The 21,570-nt window shown below is 44.8% G+C and overlaps 2 protein-coding genes across 4 annotated transcripts; both read right to left on the bottom strand.

Moving 5' to 3' along the window:
• Nucleotides 1-9,211: 9,211 nt before the first annotated feature.
• Nucleotides 9,212-13,097, bottom strand: spcs2 (signal peptidase complex subunit 2). 2 transcript variants are annotated; one of them, XM_078105253.1, is made up of 5 exons: nucleotides 11,994-13,097; nucleotides 11,021-11,104; nucleotides 10,770-10,929; nucleotides 10,330-10,465; nucleotides 9,212-9,959 (listed from the first exon to the last, which is right to left on the bottom strand). In XM_078105253.1, exons 1-5 carry the CDS (start codon nucleotides 12,033-12,035, stop codon nucleotides 9,773-9,775), a joined length of 609 nt encoding a protein of 202 aa, XP_077961379.1. In that variant the 5' UTR covers nucleotides 12,036-13,097; the 3' UTR covers nucleotides 9,212-9,772. The 2 variants fall into 2 exon arrangements, with proteins under 2 accessions (XP_077961379.1, XP_077961375.1); XM_078105249.1 differs by having other exon boundaries at nucleotides 11,901-12,060.
• Nucleotides 12,606-20,115, bottom strand: rnf169 (ring finger protein 169). Of its 2 annotated transcripts, none has more exons than XM_078105143.1 (6): nucleotides 19,700-20,115; nucleotides 18,304-18,365; nucleotides 18,160-18,228; nucleotides 17,793-17,893; nucleotides 17,631-17,718; nucleotides 12,606-17,268 (listed from the first exon to the last, which is right to left on the bottom strand). In XM_078105143.1, exons 1-6 carry the CDS (start codon nucleotides 19,965-19,967, stop codon nucleotides 16,141-16,143), a joined length of 1,716 nt encoding a protein of 571 aa, XP_077961269.1. In that variant the 5' UTR covers nucleotides 19,968-20,115; the 3' UTR covers nucleotides 12,606-16,140. The 2 variants fall into 2 exon arrangements, with proteins under 2 accessions (XP_077961269.1, XP_077961270.1); XM_078105144.1 differs by having other exon boundaries at nucleotides 18,169-18,228.
• Nucleotides 20,116-21,570: the final 1,455 nt, after the last annotated feature.

The raw sequence follows: 21,570 nt of genomic DNA, 5'->3' as shown, positions 1-21,570 counted from the left end.
GATGTGTATCAAAAGCGTCTCTTACACCAAGAAGCTTGGTCAGATCTTCCTGCTCCTCTGAGGGAGAAGGAACAATCTGTCTCTTTTCAGCTGAATTGAGTCATTTGACTTATGTCTGAACTTACAGCTTGTGTTTTCTGCTTCATGTGATTTCTGGATTCTGTGGGCCTTCCACTGGGAAGTGGATTCTGCTGGGCCTTCCACTGAACCTGCTCTAGAAGTACCTTAAAATCTATTCTTAATTTAACAGGGAGCCAGTGTAGAGAAGTTAAAACCGAAGTAATATCCCTTTTCTTAGTTCTTGTTAATACACGTGCTGCAGCATTCTGAATCAACTGGAGTTGCTTAAGAGATTTACAAGAGCAGTAACTAGTTTTTCTGCATCACTTTGAGACAGGAAGTTCCTGATTTTCGATATATTCCATAGATGAAAAAAGGCAGGCCTATTTATAGTCTTCTTCATGAGAGTTGAAGGACATATCCTGGTCGAAGAGAACTCCAAGATTCTTGACGGTGTTACCAGAGCAATTCCATCCATGACAGCTGACTTTGAAGGCGCTCTGGGCCTATCAAGATAACTTTAGTTTTTTCTGAGTTTAGCATGAGGAAGTTGCACTTCATTCAAGACATTCTTGAAGTCAAACAAGCTGGTTGGTCTCTTCTGGTTTAATCGACAGATACAGTCGAGTATCGTCTGCATAACAATGGAAGTTTATGCAGTGTTTTCTGATAAGATCGCCCACCCACACCATTCACACACTGATGACAGGACTTAACACACCACCTGAACCACCAGGAATCTAACTAACTATTCTCACACCAGCAGGGAGCTATTTGGGGTCAAGAGTCTTGCCGATGTAATTCACTTCATTGCATTTTATTTTATTTTGTATAGCCCCAAATCCCAAATTTGCCTCGGAGGGCTTTACAGTCTGAACATTTGGGACATCCTGTCTGAAAACCCTCACATTGGAACAGGAAAAAAAAGAAAAACCCTTCCATGGGGAAAAGGAAGAAACCTTAGTGAGAATGACGAGGATCCCTCTCCACCATCATACAATATATAACCACCATCAGATAGAACCACCATCCACAGAAACCTGTAGGCAGGGAAAGCACAAAGACTTTAGGAAAGAAGCAAAGTCGGTAATGTGGTTTATGATAACAATTATAGTAATGTCATTAATATTAATAATGCGAGTGGTAGCAGCAGAAGGCCCCTTCTGTTCTGGGACAAGTTGCTCTGTATCAAGCAATCTGCTCTCCAGGGACAACGGTACAAAAGCATACTGGCCATGATAGACTGGGGCAATCACACCTGTCAAAAAAAGATATCTACGCGGTAACTAAAGGAAAAACTTCATTAAGCAGCATACTCGGTATCGGAAAAAAGAGACGGGTAGAAAATTTAGACTTCGAAATTGTAAAAGTTAGTTGATCAAGGTTGATGGGAGAATAGCTAGGGCTGGGCGGTATGGCCAAATATTCATATCAAAGGTTTCTGACAGTATCCCGGTATATCAGTAGTTTTTTTGGAGCAAACACATTTATTCATTAACGGCGAAAAGGACCGTTGGCCACCTGAACAGCTGTTTACCGATTGTTGTTCACCGGTCACTGGCCAACTCGCTCACAGCCGGCCGGTAAGTTAGCTTGTTAGCGTGTTAACTGTGGTTGCTGCTAGTGTTGCCACCAGAGGCAATATCAGCTCTACCAACTTTGCAATAAATCGTTTTCTGATCTAACGTTAACAATACATACAAACCAAAAACCCTCCAAGCAGCACACAACTCCTCTTTTGGCCACAAATTGTGTTGGTGTATCTCTGGTCTGAGTGGTGAGGTGCAAAAATTAATTTGGCCCGCCAAAAAGCAACACCAGTTGGTACGGCTATACACACTGGAATGACGGTACGTGACAAGCTCATACTGTAAGGAAATCTGGTACCGGTATACCGGTTGTTCCCACTCCCAAAGGCAGATTGGCACCTGTTGAAGGCAGGAGACCATCAATTTTCTCTCTAATAGTTAGAATCTTATCATTAAAGAAGTTCATGAAGGTGTTACCAAAGGAATATGGCTCAACAGAACTGTGACTGTCTGTCAGTCTGGCTACAGTAATGACGAGAGACCTTTTTCAGAATTATAAGCTGCTCTTGCATTATGGAGAGCTTTCTTATATGCTTTAAGGCTGTCTTGGCAAACTAGCCTTGATTCTTCTATATCGGTGGAACACGATACACATTTAGGCTTCTGCACAGTCTATGTTGTGGGTTTGAGAGTTATACCAAGGAGCAAACTTCCTTCTTGTTGCCACTCTCCTTTTGTGGATCCCCTGACTGAGAGACGACCCGCTCTACCAATAAGTCACAGCTCAACTTCTCTAATCCTGCACTTTTAGGAGTCTGAATGAAATATGAAACACGTATGCAACTTTTCCAGAATTGATGTTTTCCGATGCGTGTGTGTCCTTCCTGAGGTTGTCTCAGAGCAACCAGTAAGGTCTGCTTGGACTAATTGGTCAGACCGTTCTGACTAATTTGCTTCAGAGGGAATTAGTGGAGACTGTGGCTAATGTGAAGAAGCCTAAGGGATGATCCGGGACGAACATGTTGACAGGCTGAACTGCCCTTTGACTTGAGGGACTTAATTAACAATAAAGTGATGCAATTGCCTGGGTGAGGGTTGCATCAGATGAAATGACTCAGTGACCAAATATTTTCATATTAACTGATGAAATGTGTTCTCCTTAATGTTTCTACTCATCAGCAGTCCGCTCACGTTGAATCAAGCAGCTGAAGAATCACATGAGACACCAAAGAATGTCCCTTCAGCTGTGCTCGCTTTTAGAGATAAGGATAAAAATAGGATAAAATAAGATAATCCTTTATCGGTCGCAGAGCGGGGAAATTACATCAGCAAAGGGCACTCATCTAAAACTGAGCGGCCGTTTGTTGTTGGACTTCCATAGCCACTGTCCATAGCGAACACCACCACGAACATAAGGATGTTTACAAGTATACTTCGTACCAGAGCCACCTTTGCCAAAGATTTATGATTGATTTTGTAATCGTATGTAATCAGAGGTTGCATGTCTTGGACAGTCTGGTAAAGAGAGGGGCAGAGCTGATCATCATCATCTGGTGGTTGGGTCAGAGGACGGGGAAAGACTCGGGATAGAACTGGTAAACCCAAGCACGTAGTGATCTAAGTCTGTTTTGCCTTCTCTTCTGAAGCAGAAAAGACTGAAACCCTTAAACTCTCAGTTTGTCAAAACGCCACATGGTGATTGTTCACTGATTAGAGTGTCAAGCAATTGGTGTTTTGCATTTTGAGGAGTTTCTGCCGAGGCCAATCGACCTTTTGTCGACGGGGGAGTTGTCAGTGCAGCTGTAGCCGACTTCCACTAACGAGGGAGTATTTAATTAGAGGTTGAGTGAAGCGTTAGCTTCAGCGTTTGCATAACCTCGCAGCACGAAGACGAGCAGAACGAAGACAAAAGAGTATTTTGTGGGAAACTATATCTCCGGCTTTGCTATCCAGCAATCGCTTGACATCCTCGCTCTCTCACCGAGACCTGGATCACACCTGAGAAGACATCGACCCCGGCCCTCCGCTCATCCTCCTGGGTGGCTTCAACACCCAGACAGAGAAGTCATCTGATCTCTTCCACCTACTTTCTTCCTTCACTCTGTCACTCAGTCCCTCTCCTCCAACTCACAAAGCTGGCAATCACCTTGACTACATCTTCACTAGAAACGCTGCTGCAGAGACTCTCCTCTCAACTCTTCAGCCGGTGCGTGCCATGAGAGCCACCATGCGAGCATCGGAAAGGAGATGGCGTAAATATAAACAACCCGATGACCTGCTTGAGTTTCAAGCTCTTCTCTCCTCATTTTCTGCTTCTATCTCTGCTGCCAAAAGCTCTTTCTACCAATCGAGAATTGAATCTTCATTTTCTAACCCCAAAAAACTCTTTTCGATCTTCACCAACCTCCTCGAACCCCCTACCCCTCCTCCCCCCTCCACTCTTCTTCCGGGAGACTTTGTCAACTACTTTACGTACAATTTGCTTTACGTACTTTGCGTATGTCAGAAAATAGCTGACATGCGCTGGTCTTTCTCAAACCCACCTCCTACTACTTGCGTCCCAATTATGTAGAAAACTACAGACCGGTCTCTCTTCTTCCCTTTTTGTCCAAAACTCTTGAACGTGCAATCGTTAACCAACTCCCCTCCTATCTCCACCATAACAACCTCCTTGACCCCCACCAGTCAGGCTTCAAGGCCACTCTGTCCTCATCCTTCTGGACCTCTCTGCTGCATTTGACACAGTCAACCACCAGATCCTTATCTCCTCCCTTCAGGAACTTGGTGTCACAAGCTCTGCTCTCTCCCTTCTCTCGTCCTACCTCGACGGCCGCACCCACCGGGTAACCTGGAGAGGATCTGTGTCGGAACCTTGTCCTCTTACTACTGGAGTTCCTCAAAATTCCGTCATGGATCCCCTCCTTTTCTCGCTCTACACCAACTCTCTTGGCGCTGTCATTCGCTCGCATGGCTTCTCTTACCACAGCGATGCCGATGGCACGCAACCAATTCTCTCCTTCCCTCACTCGGACACCCAGGTGGCGGCACGGATCTCCACCTGTCTGACTGACATCTCTCAGTGGATGTCCGCTCACCATCTAAAAATCAACCCCGACAAGACTGAACTACTTCTCTTTCCGGGAAAAGATTCTCCGACCCAGGACTTGACGGTCAACTTTGGCAACTCCGTGTTAACGCCCACTTTGACTGCTAGGCACCTCGGCGTCACACTCAACAGCCAACTTTCCCTGACTCTCAACATCACTGCAACAACACGATTCTATAAATACACGCTCTACAACATCAGGAGAATACGTCCCCTTCCCACTCAGAAGGCAGCGCACCTATAGCAAATTGTAAATTGGCTTATTTGAGGAAATAGCACTTTGTTTCTTGCTCTTCTGAGTTTGTATCCCTATGGTTGAATGCCCTTATTGTAAGTCGCTTTGGATAAAAGCGTCATTTAAATGACATGTAATGTAATGTAACTGGGAACGACTGGAGGAGGTCCAAAAGATTTTCAACCTTCGGCGGAACTTCTCTCGTAGTCATGTGGGGGTAGAGGGGAATGAACCAGAGTGGTTCATGTGCACAACTTCCATTGCTGAAGCTGCGGCGGTGAGTTGTGGCCTCAAAGTCTTAGGTGCATCAAGGGGCAGTAACCCTTGAACACCATGGGGGACACCGGTGGTCAGTGAAGCCATCCAACTGAAGAAGGAGGCCTTCCGGGTTATGATATCTGGTGGGACTCTGAGGCAGCTGCAGTGTACCGACAGGCTCGAAGGGCGGCAGAGTGGCAGTAGTTCGGGGTAGCTATGGAGAAGGACTTTCGGTCGGTAAATGCCACCTCAGGAGGAACGGGGAATAATCCAAGCTGCGTACAGTAAGGATGGCACCTTGTTGACTGCAACTGAGGAGGTTATTGTGCGGTGAAAAGGGAACTTTGAGAAATTCCTGAATCAAACTCCTCAACATTTTGTGGAAGTCTGGGACAGTGCCAAAGGAGTGGAGCCTTAGCTGGGTTTAATCTGTGTATGTTTGTGTCTCTCCCCAATAAAGGGCACTAGTGACTGAAAAGCGGAGGAAGGAGGGCGGAGCAAAGTGTGACTTTACGTGTGTGCACTGTACCCTAAAAGAGTATACAATAAAAACGTGTTACAAACCCGAAACATCCATGTTGCTGCCTCTCTTTGGTATGAGACTCACGGGGTAACGCAGGAAACGTAACAGAGGCCGATAGGCGAACCAAGGATTGAAGTGGAACAATGCGGTTTTCGTCCTGGTCATGGAAAGATGGACCAACTCTTACTCTTGCACGGATCATGGAGGGGGCCTCAGAGTATGCTCATCCAGTCTACATGTGTTTTGTGGACCTGGAGAAGATGTATCATCGGATACCCCGACAGATGTTGTGAAAGGTGCTGCGAGAGTACAGGGTGTGGCCATCTTGCGGACATCCAATCCCTGTACGCCCAAAGCGAGATGAAGTTTTTCCTTTAGTTACCACGTAGATCTTTTTTTGACAGGTGTGATTGCCCCTGTCTATCATGGCCACTTAATGGTAGAGCGGGTTGTCCCTCAGTCAGGGGATCCACGATTCTGATCCCCGGCGCCCTGTCTCCACGTTTGTGTGTCCATGTACTTCTTATCAGACCATTGTATAATAATCTTTATTAATTGTGCTGCTGTTGATATGGGTTTCTACAGTCAATGCTTATCTGATAAGCCACGTTTAAAAAAGGGATTCCTTCAGGTTTAAGTTTGTATCGTGTCTCAAGATACCAGGCGTGTGAAAACTTTAGTCTGTCCCAGATCAAACATCTTGTTGATACTGCTGCGGACTCTTTGAGAGTGGCCCTGGACACTGTTGCTCCTCTAGAAAGGAGAGTGGTAACAAGAAGGAAGTTTGCTCCTTGGTACAACCCTCAAACCCGCAACATAAAGCAAACTGTGCAGAAGCCTAAATGTGTATCGTGTTCCACCGATATAGAAGAATCAAGGCTAGTTTGCCAAGACAGCCTTAAAGCATATAAGAAAGCTCTCCATAATGCAAGAGCAGCTTATAATTCTGAAAAAGGTCTCTCGTCATTACTGTAGCCAGACTGACAGACAGTCACAGTTCTGTTGAGCCATATTCCTTTGGTAACACCTTCATGAACTTCTTTAATGATAAGATTCTAACTATTAGAGAGAAAATTGATGGTCTCCTGCCTTCAACAGGTGCCAATCTGCCTTTGGGAGTGGGAACAACCGGTATACCGGTACCAGATTTCCTTACAGTATGAGCTTGTCACGTACCGTCATTCCAGTGTGTATAGCCGTACCAACTGGTGTTGCTTTTTGGCGGGCCAAATTAATTTTTGCACCTCACCACTCAGACCAGAGATACACCAACACAATTTGTGGCCAAAAGAGGAGTTGTGTGCTGCTTGGAGGGTTTTTGGTTTGTATGTATTGTTAACGTTAGATCAGAAAACGATTTATTGCAAAGTTGGTAGAGCTGATATTGCCTCTGGTGGCAACACTAGCAGCAACCACAGTTAACACGCTAACAAGCTAACTTACCGGCCGGCTGTGAGCGAGTTGGCCAGTGACCGGTGAACAACAATCGGTAAACAGCTGTTCAGGTGGCCAACGGTCCTTTTCGCCGTTAATGAATAAATGTGTTTGCTCCAAAAAAACTACTGATATACCGGGATACTGTCAGAAACCTTTGATATGAATATTTGGCCATACCGCCCAGCCCTAGCTATTCTCCCATCAACCTTGATCAACTAACTTTTACAATTTCGAAGTCTAAATTTTCTACCCGTCTCTTTTTTCCGATACCGAGTATGCTGCTTAATGAAGTTTTTCCTTTAGTTACCGCGTAGATATCTTTTTTTGACAGGTGTGATTGCCCCAGTCTATCATGGCCAGTATGCTTTTGTACCGTTGTCCCTGGAGAGCAGATTGCTTGATACAGAGCAACTTGTCCCAGAACAGAAGGGGCCTTCTGCTGCTACCACTCGCATTATTAATATTAATGACATTACTATAATTGTTATCATAAACCACATTACCGACTTTGCTTCTTTCCTAAAGTCTTTGTGCTTTCCCTGCCTACAGGTTTCTGTGGATGGTGGTTCTATCTGATGGTGGTTATATATTGTATGATGGTGGAGAGGGATCCTCGTCATTCTCACTAAGGTTTCTTCCTTTTCCCCATGGAAGGGTTTTTCTTTTTTTCCTGTTCCAATGTGAGGGTTTTCAGACAGGATGTCCCAAATGTTCAGACTGTAAAGCCCTCCGAGGCAAATTTGGGATTTGGGGCTATACAAAATAAAATAAAATGCAATGAAGTGAATTACATCGGCAAGACTCTTGCACCAAATAGCTCCCTGCTGGTGTGAGAATAGTTAGTTAGATTCCTGGTGGTTCAGGTGGTGTGGTAAGTCCTGTCATCAGTGTGTGAATGGTGTGGGTGGGCGATCTTATCAGAAAACACTGCATAAACTTCCATTGTTATGCAGACGATACTCGACTGTATCTGTCGATTAAACCAGAAGAGACCAACCAGCTTGTTTGACTTCAAGAATGTCTTGAATGAAGTGCAACTTCCTCATGCTAAACTCAGAAAAAACTAAAGTTATCTTGATAGGCCCAGAGCGCCTTCAAAGTCAGCTGTCATGGATGGAATTGCTCTGGTAACACCGTCAAGAATCTTGGAGTTCTCTTCGACCAGGATATGTCCTTCACCTCTCATGAAGAAGACTATAAATAGGCCTGCCTTTTTTCATCTATGGAATATATCGAAAATCAGGAACTTCCTGTCTCAAAGTGATGCAGAAAAACTAGTTACTGCTCTTGTAAATCTCTTAAGCAACTCCAGTTGATTCAGAATGCTGCAGCACGTGTATTAACAAGAACTAAGAAAAGGGATATTACTTCGGTTTTAACTTCTCTGCACTGGCTCCCTGTTAAAATAAGAATAGATTTTAAGGTACTTCTCACCTACAAGGCACTTGCTGGTGAGGCACCGTCGTATATTATATAGCTTGTAACACCTTATTGCCCTACAAGGCAGCTGCGCTCCGTAGATGCTGGTTACTTGTTGTTCCTATGGTTTTAAACAGTAGGCTGGGGGCCAGAGCCTTCAGTCATCAAGCTCTATCCATAGTTAAACTGCTATAGGTTTCTTCCCTTTTTCCCCATGGAAGGGTTTTTCCTGTGCTGATTTGAGGGTTTCAGGACAGATGTCACATGTGTAGACTGTAAAGCCCGACCATAGTTCAAACTGATCACCAGGTCAGTGAGTCCTTCCTCCTGGCCCCGCCCCCTGTACACTGACCTGATGTCTGATGTCAGATACTCGAATGCACCACAACCACACATTTAATATGAATACATATATAATTGCAGATCATTAACTACTGATGTATTATATATTCAATCAACACATGAATGCAATAAATGGTGAATGAACTGATGTTTTTATATCTATTTATCGTCAAATCTCTTACTCTTGTATTTATATGCTAGTGCATTGGTGAACAGATGTAGTCTGTTATTGAATATGAGTGAGTGGAGGAGCAGCAGCTCCACCTGCTGGAACAATGAAGGTTCTACAGAATAAACAAACGTTTCTGTAACAATCTCCATCTTTAATTCTCCAAACTATGAAGTTATAGAGCTAAAAAAGGAAAAGCACTTAAAGTAAAGTTTACACTTCTGGTTTGAAGGCTTTGACGCGTTCATTCACGGATGCTAACAATGTAAATCTGAACTTTCTGTCATTGCAGTCGGAAACAAACGCTTCAGACCTTTTATTTCTATCATTGGTAAAGAACCAATCAGGCTGCTCGTTTCCACCCATGTGACCGCAGAGGCTCCACCCACCAGTGATGTGATCTTGTTTTAAATAGAGACGACAAAGACCGAGCTTAAAATGAGCCGTTGGCTCAACACAAAGACATGGATCTCAGGTGGTGTTATGTCGAGAAACCGAAGATACAACATCAAACACCAGCTTCTTTTACAACATTTCTTCTCATCTGCGAATTTTAAAATCTGCTTGTTGCAGCTGACATTGAGTCTTTGAATCTGAGTGTCCTTGAAGGCATCATGTGCTTTAACAAGAACATCGTGTGAGGGAGGAGAAATACTTTATTATACACCGGAGTATTGACGTACTGACACAGTGGTTACTTGGTCTTCTTGTCGGATGCCAGCGTGTCGTGGAGTTTTGAGACACATTTCTCAAACTGGTCCATGGACAAAGTCCCGTTCTCGTCAAAGAACGAAGACACCGACTTGGTGAACTCTGCCTCACGAGAGTTTCTCCACTTCCCGTCAGAGAAGGAAACTCTGAGCGAGTACTGGTCATCAAACCTGGGCCAGAGCACATGAAGAAATACATCACATCTGGGACACAGTACATTTATGCGTATACATGTCCATGGTGGAATGAGCTCTCTGATGACATCAGGACCACGAGAGCCTTCACATCTTCAAACTAAAGACGACCTCCACTAAAAACATTAAACAAATTGTAGCATTTAAATTGTACTTATAATGGTTCTTATCTATAGCAAGTTGTAAATCGGCTTATTTAATGAATTGCTGAGTTTGAATCCTTATGGTTGGATGCACTCATTGCAAGTCGCTTTGGATAAACAGCTAAATGACATCTAATGTAATGCAAGTACACCCGATGTATGTCTGTGGGTCATCAGAGTGCATGCTGGGTAACTGTCCTCACCTCTTCAGGGACGAGGACAGCTGCCACATGTGGTCTGGATCCAGTCCTGAAGGGTCCCTCTGCAGAGACACCAGGAAGATGTTCTTCTCCTTGTAGGAGGTGTAGAGAGTCAGAATGCCCATCATGATGAAGTAGGTGATGGAGGAGTTAAGGAGAGACACCAAGACAACTCCAACCATCATATATAAAGACTCCCAACCCCACCAGTCATATGTAGGGATGGGTATCGTTTGGGTTTTTCCCGATACCGGTGCCTAAACAATTTTTTTTTAAGCACACACCACCAGTCATATGTAGGCGCTCCAAACACCACCCGTTCGTCATAGGTACGGACGCCAACACCATCCAGTCCTATCCGGAATCAGAACCTCAGATGTTGAACCTTTGAACCAGCTCATCCGGGCTGGGGGGGGGGTGTACTGGGGCCTCAGAAGGATATGAGATGACGCAGCAGGCCAGAACTGGTCGGGACTCGGGGAAGGGGTGCAGGAAGTCCCAGATCAGAGCCAACATGGCGAAGAGACAGGAGACTGTGCAGATGACCAGACGACCATCCACCAGCCCAAAGGTCTCCACGTAGCCGTACTTTTCTAGCAGCACCTGGAGGGGGTCGTCACCGGCGTCGTCATCATCATCGGTTATTGACCACTGATGATAGCAGACAACACTTAAGAACAAAAGCTAAGCTCACCTTCTTCGCGGCGTCATCCAGAGAGTTCTTCACAGCAGCTCCGTCCCATTTGTCGATCTTCACTGGTTTCTCATCGATACGCCACTAAAACGCATTTCCATTAAGATTCATCATTATCAGAAATATTATTAATCTGCAGGACTACTTCCTGTTTTAAAACAATTTACCTTTTTTTCTAAACTGTTCAGTCGTATCAACACTAATTTTCCTAAGGTTAACTCGTCTCGCCATCATTAACATATAGTATCATTTATGAATCTATAGAGCAGATAAACATGTATAGAACATGTCCCAAATAGGTTTAGATCATTAGAAATAGTCACTTAGTCGTCATCGTCAAGCAGGCAATATGAATACACTTTACTTAAACAACCTCCGGTTATTGGAGATATTATATTAAAGTAAAGAACGGCACATAAAACATGGTGATACACAACAAGAGTAACCATGTCAACATATTTTATGATCAAGGCACAATACTTAATGTATCAATAAACCAACCAACTACTAATGACCCAAATAAAATATTCTGATGAGAAACTAACTTACAATAAACATGAATGTGCTCCACCCACCTTATATCTAAACGGATGACGTCACTGTTTTAACGTGCGCCGACAGAAAAACAAACACGTTACTTTACGTAGTAAAATGAAAGGTTTGAATTGTAATAAAACTCTTGAATGACCCGTTTTCTCTGTGGAGTCTGGTCTCCTTTCTGCAGCAGTACGTCAATCAACGTATTCCGCTTAATTGTACCACTACATTCAATTTAGCCAGCTAGTATTAGCTTAGCCTGCTAGTATTAGCTTAGCCTGCTAGCGTTAGCTCCGCTGGATAACGGCAGCACCGACGCAGATGATAAATCTGGCCCACTCACAAAAACTCCCGCTCCAATAGTCTGACGTCCGGGGGAGCATTTTCTTAGCATCCGGTCAGAAATCATCAAACTTTGTCGTGTTTTTAAACTCACTTTCTCCAGGATCCCGTTCTTTCCGTTCCTCGCAGCAGCCATCTTCTCTTCCGCTCAGAACGCGGAACCTGTGATCTGGACGCATCTGATTGGCTCTCGCAAAAGGACCACGTGGTATGACACGTTATTGCGCCCGCGTGCCCGAGGCACCCACATTACGCGTCATAGTGCGCGCGCTCTATTCCTTTCCCTCCTCACAATTAAAAAAACAAAACAAATAAAAGGACATAAAGCACCAGAAATAGCGCAACTTGATCTTCAGAAATATTATGAAAACATGAAGCTCTACTGCTTCTTAATATTATAAGGAAGTTTATTTATTGTAACTATTTATGTACCTTATATAACTATTTACGGTCTAAAGCCTAGTTTATGCTTCTGCGTGTCCGAGCCTCCCGCAGCGCACCAGGCTGCGATCGGTCCGCTAACTACGTCCTTTACGGAGTCTCACGTTCCCGCTTTCACAGCCCGATACGGCCGTTATTAAAACCAAGAATGTTTACAAGAGAAAGACTTTACAACCAGGAAGTGAAACCAGCGCGTCAACACGTAAAGACGCAGAAACACGCGGCGGCCTTTAGTGTATATTTAGTTCAGGACTGAAACAGGTTATTTATTGTTTGATTATTTTTTTATTGTTTCATAAAAGCTGTTTAAATCACTGAAGAACAGAAAAGTAACCTGAGGATGTTTTCAACATTTTGTCTTAATTCTGTATTGATTATCAGAATAATTGATCCTGTTAGGTTGGAATTGTGTTCTCAGATATTATCCTTATTATACGGATGACACTTTGGCAGCATTATGTTCATCGGCCTGTGTATTCTATCATCATACTTGACTCTGTTAGATACGTCTTGATGCAGCCACAGAGAAGCTGAATATCAACACACTCGCGGATCGTTGGCACTCAGCAAACACTACGACGGTACAAAATGTGCATATCAGTGTTGGAGAGTTAAAAAAAGAAAGCCCTTCAGAGTCTCTGAAGAGGAAAGGTTGAAACTCTGTCAATAACAATAATAATCATCTCATAAATGAAAACAAGTCCACTCCTCCTGACTGAAGTGTCCCAACATGATGATTTCATAACTTTAACTCAAGTTAATCAAGCTGCAAACTGCAGGAATGTGAAAAAAAAGATTTACAGCCAAGCAGCATTCACATTAAAGTACAAGTACATGAAGTACAGCTTAAGGTACTGAATACAGGAAGTAAAACCCTACTGTAGTAGAAATCAGCCGGTTACTCATCTGCTCGCTCAATAATAACAATAATATACGTTTGTTAAAGTTGAAATGCATAAATTACGAGACTTGGGCTGGCACAACAAATCGACTATTAATAGTGTTGGCAACAGATGTCATTATCGAATCGTTATTAACCAATGAGTCACGGACATGCGCGCGTCACGTGGCGCAGGCAGAGAGTCACATGACGCGGCGGGTCAGCGCTCAAACGAAAGCCTTTGATGAGGTCCGTCACTACGCAACGCTACGGCCGCTTTGGAGCGAGGCGGCTGCTCGTTATGCAGGTCAAGAGCTAGCCTTAGCTCGCTAACAGCCTTAGCTCGCTAACAGCCTTAGCTCGCTAACAGCCTTAGCTCGCTAATAGCGTTAGCTCGCTCATTTTTGATGCCATTCTTAACTTGGTCATCTTAAACTGTGTTTAAATGTGGTTTAGAAATTGACTGAAGTACAATGATAAATCATTTAATGAATGAGCTTTGCGTCTGAGTGTAGAAGTTCCGACGTTCAAACTTTTCTGATTTGTATTTTTTATATATTATGTTAACTGTGCCCTTTCTGAAGTTTTTTATGCACTTTTTTAGAATAGAATTAATGCTTTTTTAAATTCGGTTTTGTTTTTTGTCTGATTAATCTAAAAAAAAAAAAAAAGATCTACCAATTAATCAATCATCAAAATAATCGGTAGCTGCAGCATTAGGCAAGACGTTCACTCTGATTTTACGACTGTCACTCCTCAAAGGAGATTTGGTATTTATGGATTTAACATTTATCATATTAAATCCTCTCAAATCCTTCAATTTTCCTCCAGATTATCGCATCGAATTTTCAGAGTAAAAAAAGCCTTAAAATTCAAGTTGTAAACTTAAAAAATCACAGTTTAACGGCATTAAACAGTCATTTAAAGTATATCAAATTAATTAGTGTTTGCTAACAAGACAGAAATGATATTACATGATTTAGCATATGAATCTTTCAGAGATTGTAATAACATGAATGCACCTAAAGAAAGTCCACAGCTGCTCATGTAAACACGTTGTTAAACGTTGTCGTTGTATAGTTGTTGTTCATTAACATTGTTGTTCTAATGTTGTTGTACCATTGTTTGCCATTAGAAAGTTTCACACACAGATTTGGGACTTTAATCTCAGGCGCTTTAGAGTATTTGCATTCATCTTTCAGCCTTCAAACCTTAATGTGAACGCTGCTTTAGACATAAAACATCAGCTCTTCCTTGAAGCTTCATGCTTTACATTTTGCCCACAAACTTGTCCAAACACACAGTTCTTCTCTCGATCCCAACTGGTTGGTGAATGGCTCTGAGACTACAGTACCCACAAGGCTCATTGCCAAAGACCAGAGAGTCCAGAGTCCAAAGCTTCAAAGCAATGAAAGAACTTCCCACAAACTGGAAGAACTGGACCAGTGGCACGGTGGGAGGAGATACTAGACCATTCTAGAACCTAGACCATGAGTAATCCCAGAAACTCAAGACCTTCAAGAGCCTAGACCATGAGTAATCCCAGAAGCTCAAGACCTTCAAGAGCCTAGACCGTGAGTAACCCCTGAAGCTTTAGACCTTCTATAACCTAGACCATGAGTAATCCCAGAAGCTCAAGACCTTCAAGAGCCTAGACCATGACTAATCCCAGAAGCTCAAGACCTTCAAGAGCCTAGACCATGACTAATCCCAGAAGCTCAAGACCTTCAAGAGCCTAGACCGTGAGTAACCCCTGAAGCTTTAGACCTTCTATAACCTAGACCATGAGTAATCCCAGAAGCTCAAGACCTTCAAGAGCCTAGACCATGACTAATCCCAGAAGCTCAAGACCTTCAAGAGCCTAGACCATGACTAATCCCAGAAGCTCAAGACCTTCAAGAGCCTAGACCATGAGTAATCCCTGAAGCTCAAGACCTTCAAGAGCCTAGACCATGAGTAATCCCTGAAGCTCAAGACCTTCAAGAGCCTAGACCATGAGTAATCCCTGAAGCTCAAGACCTTCAAGAGCCTAGACCATGACTAATCCCAGAAGCTCAAGACCTTCAAGAGCCTAGACCATGAGTAATCCCTGAAGCTCAAGACCTTCAAGAGCCTAGACCATAAGTAATCCCTGAAGTTCAAGACCTTCAAGAGCCTAGACCATGAGTAAGCCCTGAAGCTTGAGACCTTCAAGAGCCTAGACCATCAGTAACCCCTGAAGCTTTAGACCTTCTATAACCTAGGCCATGAGTAACCCCAGAAGCTTTAGACCTTCTAGAATCTAGACCATGAGTAAACCCAGAAGCTCAAGACCTCCAAGAACATAGACCATGAGTAAACCCTGAAGCTTGAGACCTTTAAGAGCCAAGACCATGAGTAAACCCTGAAGCTTTAGACCTTCAAGAACCTAGACCAGGGGTCTCAAACTCCGGCCCGTGGGCCACAATCGTGGCCGTCGACCGCACCATTTAGACCGTCATCCCCCCCCCCCCCCCCCCCGTCAACCGTACCGTTGGCCGGTCGGACCGTCTGCGCCCCCTCCCTCGACCATAATGGTCTGGCCCGTGTTGAATGGGCTGCATCTGGCCCGCACCTGAAATGAGTTTGAGATCCCTGACCTAGACCATCAGTAACCCCTAAAGCTTGAGACTTTCAAGAACCTAGACCATGGGTAACCCCTAAAGCCCCAGACCTTCAGGTTTTAAAGCAACAATTCTCTTTTAATACCAGTCGACAGATTTTCGGTCAATAGATCAATCAAATGTGACCATCTTCCCCCAAAGATGTGATGAGAGTTCAGATTTCAGCCAAAAATAAATGTCCATTTCCTCTACAGCATCTTAGAGTTTGCGTTTTTTGTGAAACATTCAAACCTTTTGTCACTTTGCATATATGAACCTCTCCACAGAGGACTCGCTCTTTAGTGCTTCTTGTTGATTCGTCGAGACCTCCTCAGGCCACGCCTACGTCGGTGGTTCTTGCTGGAAATCCAGGATCGCAGGAAGTACTGGTCAGGGCTTCTTCGACGGTCGGTGGTCTGGTTCTCCCGGTCAAACTGTCTCTGCAGTCTCAAGGCGACGGCCCGGTCCTGGCGCTCCTGCTGGATCTGACGGACGTAGCACTCGTCAAAGGCCTCCTGGCTGAGCGAGCGGCGCTTCTTCAGATCCGGCTCCTGCTCTGAGTCCAAGTGTTTGGTCTTCTGCTCCCGCTTCTTGCCCCTCCTCGAGATGGACTGGTTGTGAAGGCTGCTGTCGGACTCCTTCCTGGGACTCTGCGAGGCCTTCGGCACCAATTTACAGGATTGTAAACCGGAGTTCTTGGTATACGGTGAAAATGACTTTGTTTGTTGTTGTTTTTGGCTGAAATGCAACGCGCCGCCGGATTCAGGAGCGCCGATTGCCGGCTCAAAGTCAGAGGTTCCTCGGAGTCCGGTCTCGCTGCTGTAACGGATCGCGGGGACCCGGATCTTTACGGCATGCTTCTGGAAGGAGCCTGCATCTCCGGCCAGAGGCTCAAACAGCAGCATCCTCTTGTTGGCGGCCCGCACCCCATCCCGTCCCTGTGGAGACCCGCGGCCCTCGGCCTCCTCCACCCCGCCGGACTTGCGGTGGGGCGGCTCGTTGACGGGGCTTGTCAGGGTCGCCCTGGAGTTGGTCTTGAGGTTCTGGCGGTCCAGTTCGATCTGCCTCCACTTCTGCAGCACCGCGGGGCTGGCCTCGTAGCTGGTGGCCTTCTGCAGGCCACGGGTCAGGTTCCTGGGTGTGGACTTCACCACGGCGGGCTCCAGCAGGCGGCCGTCCGGCAGGCGCTTGGGCGGAGTGCACGGCGAGCACACAATGGGCTTGAAGTGGTTGAGCTCCTCTGAGATGCTGTCGTTGCTCTCGGGGCTGATGGAGCGCTCGGGGTGCGGGGGGGCGCCGCCGGCCGCACTCGAGGAGACGACGGCTCGCCAGGCCAGCTGGCGGTCGGCAGTGATCGCAGCGGAGACGGAGCGGCTGTTCTCCGAGGAGAGGAGGATTCCTGCTGCGTAGCTGTGACTGATGCCCACCTGAAGGAGGAAAGGGAAGCTTCAGATTCACACAGACGACAAAAAGACACAGAGCATCGCTGCCAGCTGATTAATAATCAATAAAGGACATTACGAGAAGACAACGCTATTTTATGCCCACAGTAAACATTGTAAAAATGAGTTTATGGTCTCAATCTCTAGTTTCAAGTCTTCTTCAATACAGCATGATGTTCATTTAGTGAATTATGGTCTGTTTGACTCTAAACGGAGCATCAAGCAGGGGTTGCTTTAGGGCGGGGCCTTAAGCGCTGATTGACAGGTCTCTATGGCCGCCCTCATTCCGGATATGGTCCCTTCCTGTTGAGTCCACACACCGGGCACATGTCACCAGAGTAACTCACTCTGTCCATGAGGGCGGGCTGGATGACCTTCGTCTTCCATCCTGGGTCCTCCACTGGCTCACTGCAGCTCTGACTCCTCTGAACACCACTGAAGGAAAATAAAACAGTCAGCTATTTTTCACGGCGAATTGGGCCGTCACCGTGGCGACCGGCTGACCTCACCTTGAGGCGGCCACTGAGTTCTGGGTTTTCCTTATGAAGGCTGAGATGTTTCTGATCCTCCTGCTAAAAGGTTCCTCGTTCTCAGAGTCCGACAGAACTCCCTGAGGAACCAGAACCGTTAAACACACACAGACAGTTTGGACACACCTTCTCCTTCAATGTATTTTCTTTACAATGTAGAAATAATTAATAATAGAGTACAAGTAAAGAGAAAGCACAGACCATCATGACTCTAAAACAGGAAGGTCAGTCCCTCCGGAACATTTCAAGAACTTTGAATATTTTTCAAGTGGGGTCGAGAAAACATCAAATGAGGACCCCCCAAGACAGAAGGACCAAGAGAACACACACACACACACACACACACAGGTCTTACTGGCACGTCTTTGTCTCTACAAGTCCTCCTCTTCGCCTCTTCTCTTTCCTCGGCCCCCGGCTGAAACACAAACCTCTGTGAGTCAGCGAACGCACCACGCAGCTGCCTTCATTGACCGCGGGAATTCGGACTCACCTTGTGTTTGCTAGTAGGCGCTGACGAAGTATCACAACATTTAGCCGGAGACACGAAGCACTCTGCACAGAATAAAGTCCCATGATGCATTGGGATTGTTTATACATGTTATTTTACTAAGGACCATCTTTAGTTATGAATCATGTCTGTATGGAGAAGTCAAATATTACAAGATATTCAACACGGGTACATTTACGGATAAAAGAACTTTATATAAATAACTTTATTCATCATGAAGTAAATTATTGTTTTATTCAAGATAAAAAAGACAGAAGAGAATAAAATATAAATGTATATGAGCATGTGTAAAGTAAATAATACCAACACATTTGTGAAAATAATAATAATAAAAAGTTAAATATGCAATGTATGTCGCTTTGGATAAAAGCCTGAAATAATAATACTAATAAAGCATCAATAAGCATCATGTCAATAATTTAAGCAAATAATTCAATAAAATAAAAAAAGTCAAAAACACAAAAGGTACAAGAGTAGAAATATAGAGTGTACAAGAAGTAATATTAACACCAAAAAGTACAAGAGAAAAGTAAGATTTGGAAATGGATACACAGTAGATTTAATCACACGTGACTTTGATATGTTTAAAGTATCAGTGGACACATTAGTACTAGTACGGTCACACATCAGCTTCTTCTACAGAAGTACTAGTATACATTGAATGTAATACTGATCTTGTCTGACCTAGTCCACTACAGTACTACATAGTAGTATTAATGGACTAGTGTGAACTAGTCCACTATAGCATTGGGCCTAGTCCTTGTATGTTTGACATATTTTGGCAATAAATGTTTCCTGATTCCTGATATAGTACTACATAGTAGTGAACAAGTCCAGACTAGTCCATTATAGTACTACATAGTAGTGAACAAGTCCAGACTAGTCCATTATAGTACTACATAGTAGTGAACTAGTCCAGACTAGTCCATTATAGTACTACATAGTAGTGAACAAGTCCAGACTAGTCCATTATAGTACTACATAGTAGTGAACAAGTCCAGACTAGTCCATTATAGTACTACATAGTAGTGAACTAGTCCAGACTAGTCCATTATAGTACTACATAGTAGTGAACTAGTCCATTATAGTAGTAGACTAGTGTAGCCTGAGATCTGTCTACAGATGGAACTTAAAGCAGACTTGAATGAAGCCGCCCAGAAGACCTGAGATCAGTTCTTACTGCTGTTTTCGGTCACGTGTGTCGGGTCCAGCTGACTTGAGATCAGTTTGTCAACACCGCAAAAAAAGTTCATGACGTCATCAATGAGTTTTACCAGAGTGACGTCCACTAACGTCCTCAGGCCTCCTGCAGCACTAAACGTATCATAAAGTTACACTCCGCTCGTTGGTTCGTAAACAGCCCGTTAACCACACCAACCTTTCCGGGGGTCGCGGTCCCTCCTGCCCGCCGCGCTGCTCCCTCTCCCGGGCTCGCTCCTCCTCCGGAGCCGCTCTCCACTGCCGGGGCGTCTCGGGGTCCGGCGGAGTCGACAGGCCGGGGGAGCGGGGGGCGGGCTGCCGCTGGGCCGCCTCCCCGCACACTGCTCCGGCTCGCTCTGCGGCGCACTGGAAGTGGACCCGCACCCAGCTACGGTCCCGTACTTGGCCGGTCTACCGGGCCGTTCGGCGGACCCTTCGGTCGCCATCTTCCCTGGTTCGCTCTCAAAACAAGCCCCGCCCCGCTGCGCAGATTGAACGCGCGTGCAGCGCGCGTACACCGCTCGGCGGTAGGTGGGCGGCACGCGCGTTCAATCTGAAGCGAGCCTTCCTCTGACGTCCGGCTTAAGTAAGACTTCAAAATAAAATGCGTTTACTTTCACGTTATTTTATTTATTTAACATTACCTATGACCACATGACCAACCGAGAAAGGAGCTCGAAGGCGGCAGATGGCAGAGGGGATGAGATGAACATTGAGATGAGCAGTGACGTTGTGCTCGATTTGGAGGAGGAAGAAAAACTAAAGAAAGTCTCTTTAGGTTACACTGTTAGAGTTCATGAGGTGTTACTACTGCCAAAGGTTCGGACACACAACCAAAGCATGCAAGGGCAGACGGAGAGGAGAAGACTACAAGTATAAGCATGGACAACCATGTGTTGTAGTAACTATGGCACACTATGGGTGAATACAGCAGGCGAGGGTGCAGAATAAAATCACGTATGCAGGGGCAGTGAAGAGGGTCAGCCAAGGTGGAGCATCTGATGGAACAGTTAAGGCCGCAAAACCTCCGACAGCAGTCCCCATCAGTCATGGGAGGATTAATGATGTGTTCCTTCGGGTTCCCTGTTTGCTGACAATGGAGCATTGTGGAAGAGACGGAAGAACATAAACCACATTAAAGGGAAAGTACAAGAGGCTGTTAATGATGTAGAACGATGGTCTTATTCATGTGGATTTGAGTTTTCTGTCTGTAAAACTATGGTCTACTAGAAAGAGAGGAGTAGATACTCAAGTAGAGATGTATGGACAGAAGAGCGTGTTTAGGGTTAGTTGTGTGGTCCGATGATTAACATGGAACGTTCACATTCAGAGGAGGATTCCATTTAAGAATATTATAAATATAATAAGGTGTCTAGCAGGGTCAGAATGGGAAACCTGCAGATCTGCCATGAAAAATATTTATATTGGTCCAATAAGACGAGTTCTTGATTATGGTTGTGTGGTTTTTCGGTCAGCGGTAAAAACTTGTTGAAGAAGCTGATGTGGTGCACTCCCAAGCTCTGAGGCTGATGTGGCGTTGAATCAGACAATCGCTATCAGCTAAACCACCGTGACTATTTTTCTCAGTGTGAGTTGATCATTTATTTTCTGAACAAAAGCCAAGCTTTTAAACGTATGGGTAGTATTGCAGGAACAGTGGAGGATAACATATCAGCCAGCATGCACAGATGGATCTAAGGATCCTGGTTCAGGTGGAACCGCTTTTTCTATCTCCATTCCATCCATGAAGTCACCTCAAAGACGATCACATGGGGGAGTTTGTGTTTAGAATACAATTAAACAAAAGTGTCTAAAATACATGTCATTTAGCGGACGCTTTTATCCAAAGCGACTTACAACAAGTGCATTCAACCACAGGGCACAAACTCAGAAGAACAAGAAACAAGAGAAGTGCAATTTCCTCAAATAAGCCAATTTACAATTTGCTATAGATGAGTGGCGTTAGAAGTCCAATGTAAGTGCTACAGTTAGTTAGCGTGTTAGTGGTTTCACCATGTACACACTTTCTAAAGTGATTAATTTATAGAA

Source organism: Gasterosteus aculeatus, chromosome 1 (assembly GCF_964276395.1).
Source record: "Gasterosteus aculeatus chromosome 1, fGasAcu3.hap1.1, whole genome shotgun sequence".
Classification (NCBI taxonomy): Eukaryota; Metazoa; Chordata; class Actinopteri; order Perciformes; family Gasterosteidae; genus Gasterosteus; species Gasterosteus aculeatus.
The sequence above is the reverse complement of the archived record's forward strand: the minus strand, read 5'-3'. Positions and strand labels throughout refer to the sequence as shown.

What these genes read in the sequence shown, in the direction of transcription:
- spcs2 (XM_078105249.1), bottom strand. Translation starts at nt 12,035, where the DNA reads ATGGCTGCTGCGAGGAACGGAAAGAACGGGATCCTGGAGAAAGTGAGT. An exon ending in TGGATGACGCCGCGAAGAAG is followed by an intron (nt 10,930 to 11,020) that starts GTGAGCTTAGCT and finishes GACCCCCTCCAG; the next exon opens with GTGCTGCTAGAAAAGTACGG. An exon ending in TCTGGCCTGCTGCGTCATCT is followed by an intron (nt 10,466 to 10,769) that starts CATATCCTTCTG and finishes ACTCCTCCATCA; the next exon opens with CCTACTTCATCATGATGGGC.
- rnf169 (XM_078105143.1), bottom strand. Translation starts at nt 19,967, where the DNA reads ATGGCGACCGAAGGGTCCGCCGAACGGCCCGGTAGACCGGCCAAGTAC. An exon ending in GGACCGCGACCCCCGGAAAG is followed by an intron (nt 18,366 to 19,699) that starts GTTGGTGTGGTT and finishes TATTCTGTGCAG; the next exon opens with AGTGCTTCGTGTCTCCGGCT. An exon ending in AAGACGTGCCAGTAAGACCT is followed by an intron (nt 17,894 to 18,159) that starts GTGTGTGTGTGT and finishes CTGGTTCCTCAG; the next exon opens with GGAGTTCTGTCGGACTCTGA.